This window comes from Otolemur garnettii, unplaced genomic scaffold (assembly GCF_000181295.1).
Source record: "Otolemur garnettii isolate 467f Iridium unplaced genomic scaffold, OtoGar3 scaffold00175, whole genome shotgun sequence".
NCBI lineage: Eukaryota > Metazoa > Chordata > Mammalia > Primates > Galagidae > Otolemur > Otolemur garnettii.
The window spans coordinates 2,013,062-2,017,550 of record NW_003852570.1 but is presented as its reverse complement, the minus strand read 5'-3'; the positions used below and the strand labels follow the sequence as shown (position 1 = coordinate 2,017,550).

The following is a 4,489-nucleotide window of genomic DNA, read 5'->3' as shown; positions in this document are numbered from 1 at the left end:
TTTTTTTTTTGAGACAGAGCCTCAAGCTGTCACCCTGGGTAGAGTGCTGTGGCATCAAAGCTCACAGCAACCTCCAACTCCTGGGCTCAAGCGAGTCTCCTGCCTCAGCCTCCCAAGTATCTGGGACCACAGACACCCACCTGGCTATCTCTTGGTTGCAGCCATCATTGTTGTTTGGCAGCCCTAGGCTGGATTCGAACCCGCCACCTTAGGTGTATATGGCTGGTGCCCCAGCCATCTGAGCCACAGGTGCCGAGCCAAAAAACTAAAATATCTTCACCAGTTTATATTAATTCCATGTTTACTGCTGAGAAAACCCAATTTTAGGTTGTGAAATCTAAGACAATCTGTAAGTGAAAGAACAGATTCCAGATATGTGCACACAATTAATTCAATGTTCACTGAGGATATTCTGACAGACACTGCTAGATGTGAGAGAAAGAAACAGTACTAAGTTTCTGCATTCAAGATGCTCACAGTTTAAAGGAAAAACTGACATACAAACAAAGTCAGTACAATGTGCTGAATTCATCTCAATTCACCTGGAGGAACCAAGAAAAGTTTAGCTGAGGAAAAAGGTACTACTGTTTGAACTAGCACTTTAAAGAAGAAACTTTAAGGTGAATAGAAGGAGGAAGTAAGAGAAAAGGAAGACACTCCAGCAGAAGCTCTGTATGTGCAGAAAAATGGTTAGTGCATTCAGAAGACAGTATAGAAAGATCAAAGGTGGCATGTAATTAAGTATGACTATACAGGAAGCAGCAGACACAAACAAGCTCTAGAGGACTTTTTATACTCTGCAAAACAAATAGTCCGAAGGGTTTTCATATTTTCATGTTAGCACCTCTGGCAGCACCAGAAAGGATAAGTTGGAGGGCAGCTAGTTAAGGAGTTATAACAATATATTTGTAAATTTGATGAGAGTCTGAACATTGGGCCCATAGGGAATCTGATTCCTTTAAAATAATTTTTTATTGAGGTAATATTCACATATTATAAAATTCACTATATTAACCACTTTAATGTATACAATTCAGTGCTAATGCCTTTTAAAAATAATCTATTTCCTGCTAGGCCCTTCTGCTAGTTCAGTGAGAGTAAATGAATACATATAATTCCACTGTTAGAAATGTTAGTTTTAAAAAAAGCCTTCACATTTTTATTAAAAAATAAGTGGTCAGGCTGGGTGCAGTGGCCACTGCTAGGATGACAGTGGCTAACCCCTGTCATCCTAGCATTCTGGGAGGCAGAGATGGGAGAATCACTTGAGGTCAAGAGTATGAGACTAGCCTGAGCAAATCAAGACCCCGCCCATTTCTACTAAAAATAGAAAAATTAACCAGCTGTGGTGGCACATACCCATGGTCTCAGCTACTTGGGAGGCTAAGGCAGAAGGACTGCATGATCCCAGGAGTTTGAGGCTGCTATGAGCTAGGCTAAGCCACAGCACTCTCAAAAGACTCGATCTCAAAAAAAAAAAAAAAAAAAAAAGTGGTCATTGTACCAACTCAGACAACAGTAGTGGTACATGAGGTAAAAAGTAAAAGTGCTTCCCTCATCAACAATTCCAAATGCCTAAGTAGTCACTGTTACGGATTTTCATGCATCCTTACAGAGATTTCTCTATACATATATACATGCTTACATATAGAGTTTGTTGTTTTTAACATAAAAGGCTTCTAGGATGTAAAATTATGTATTGCTCTGTATCTTTTTTTCCCTTCTAACAACATCTTTGGACTCTACCTAGAAAGTACATCTCTATTTAGTTCCACTATATGAGCCTGTTCACTTTACCATACGTTTGATAATTGTATTTTTTTTCTTATCTTACTTCTTGCCAATCTAACAAATAACTCACTGCTTTAATTTGCTAGCTTATTTTTTTTCTTATGGCATAGTTCAAATATTCAGAAACATAAAGATAGCTTAACTCTGCTCAAGTTAACAAGCATCCAAAATATTTAACTGGTATTTTAGACGTGTGTGTACAGGTTTAGTGTGCTAGAGGAAGCACAGAATGTACAGGAAATAGCATTAGAATGATTGACTGAGGGCTTTAGTCCCTGCTTTCCAACAGTTAACTGTGTAAATTTAGGACTCCATTTTTCGCGTCTATAAAATTGAAAGGCACAAATATCTGGTAATAATCTTTTTAAGAGTATACGGCTCTACCCAGGAGTTTGAGGTTGCAGTAAGCTTTGATGGAGCCACTGCAGTTTAGCCTGAGGGACAGAGTGAAAACCCAAGTCTCTATATGGCTCTAAATCACAAATGTTTCAAAACACAATGTTAAAATTCCTCTTCCTGGTTTGCTTAATGGTGAGTAAGAATACTATGTCTCCTCCACTTCCTAAAGCCCAAAAATTCCATACAGAGAGCTTAGTTTTGTCCGTTTGCCTAGCATGCTTGATATTTATTTGATGACTGAAAATGGTTAAGAGCTTTCATTTTTTTAAGTTGATTTGAAACAATTATTTAGACAGGGTAATAAACCAGCCATAATTTCACTCTTTGATATAATTCTCATACTCCAGACATTAAAATGTTACAAAATAGATAGCTCTTACACATCATTCAGAGAGTTACATCTGCCGATAGTAAAAAGACTCTCGGATATTTATTCGACCCTCTGAACCTGAAGTCGACTTCCCTATCCTAATCACCCAAAGGGGCCCATTCTCAAAGAAGTGTCAAAACTCATAGCTGTGTACCTCCACAGGCCTAAAGAAGTCAGATTGTCGCCTAACCATTCCACTCTCAGACTGTACATCCCCAGAAGTCAAGGAGTTGCAGTTCCTTTTCTCACGAATACCACAATGCCGAAAACAGTGGAAGTGAAGCCAGCAAATGCACAGAACTAGAGGAGGGAAAAGAGGGCAAGAACGAGCAAACAGACCCTCTCAAGTTCCACTCATTGGGAACAGCCCGTGTTGCTGGAAACGGCATCCTCACCTCCTTCTTTCTTTGGGCAATGGCCGAGGGAACCTCGCAAAGGAGCAGAAGGGCCACCGCCATAGTCGTGGAGACACACCAAAGCCACCAACGTGCTGCCATGTTCACTCCTCTCCCTCCTACAGGCGAAACTTTCCTCGGCCTGGATCTGAGGGCTGGGCGTGAGAACAGGCAAACCAGCCCCTTGCCTTTCCTCATTGGTCCAGCTCAGTCCTTCTGGGCAACCCGTCATTTTACGTCATCGTACCCTACAGCTAGTCGCCTGCTAAAAGACAGGTCATTTCTAACGGGTCCCCGTTAGCCAATAAAAAAGGGATAATCTGGAGGTTTTTCATTGGTCCACTAGTGATGCGACGCCCCTTTAGACACAAAGATCTCGCGCTTATCAAACACGCATGCGCAGATATAAAATGGTGCGGATTTTTCAGAGTCCAAAATGGCTTGGGGTGGTAGAACTGGTTCTTTTCCCCAAAGACTCAGAACTCCTTGAAATCCACCTCTTTCTTGTAATATTCCAGAAAAATTGGACCAGTTGAGTGAGAAGGGCTGTATTCATCCCTCATCCTACTTCCAAAGTATTTCAAATCAAAATAAAAAAAAAGTAAAAAAAGAAAAACAAAAATATATCTAATATCACTGAAGGAGATTTTTTAAAAGTAAACATGAACAAGAGATTGTTTAGTGCCTTTTGTGTCCTAAAAACTGTGTGAGGAGCACTTGAGGAAAATGACATCAAATTATATTTTGAAGTTTTTGTTTTTGCATTTTTTGAGTTAAATTATTTGACTTCTTTAAAGCACCAAGAACTTAAATTGCAGGTTATAGCCAGCAAGTGCCTTCTTTTAGAGGAAATGGAGTGGAACAGTTAGGGCAGAGAATGACACTTCTCTAAGTATACCATTTTGTATAGTTTTTACTTTTGGAATGTCGATATTTTAAATAATCAAAATGTAAAATCATGTTATCTAGTTTTACAAGATGAAAACAGTCCTGGAGATGGACGGTTGTGATGGTTGCACAAAAATGTGACTGTACCTAATGACCCTGAACTGTACCCTTTAAAAAGGTAAACTTTATGTATATTTAACCACAGTTAAAAAACAAATTCAAAGGGCGGCGTCTGTGGCTCAGTGAGTAGGGCGCCGGCCCCATATACCAAGAGTGACAGGTTCAAACCTGGCCCAGCCAGCTAAAACAGCAGTGGCAACTGCAACAAAAAATAATCCGGCATTGTGGCGGGCGCTTGTAGTCCCAGCTACTCTGGAGGCTGAGGTAAGAGAATAGCCTAAGCCCAAGAGCTGGAGGTTGCTGTGAGCTGTGATGCCACAGCGTTCTACCAAGGGCGACAGAATGAGACTCTGCCTCTAAAAAAATAATAATAATAAATAAGAAAATAACATAAATTTAAAGATTAAAAAAATCTGTAAGAACGAGAGAAAAATGAAAATTAAGTACAAACACTAAAGGGGATTCAGCTCTATTTCAAATGAAACATGTAATTACACAGAAGAAAAAAAGCACTAATCTAAATACC

General features: G+C 39.7%; 1 protein-coding gene across 1 annotated transcript in view; it reads right to left on the bottom strand.

Moving 5' to 3' along the window:
• MAGT1 (magnesium transporter 1) overlaps positions 1–3,153 on the bottom strand; it is a 93,681-nt gene extending 90,528 nt beyond the window's left edge. Inside the window, exon 1 of the mRNA XM_003800454.3 lies at positions 2,956–3,153. Within this exon, the coding sequence (XP_003800502.2) occupies positions 2,956–3,153 (198 nt within the window). The remainder of the gene's footprint in view (positions 1–2,955) is intronic.
• Between the last annotated feature and the right edge of the window lie 1,336 nt (positions 3,154–4,489).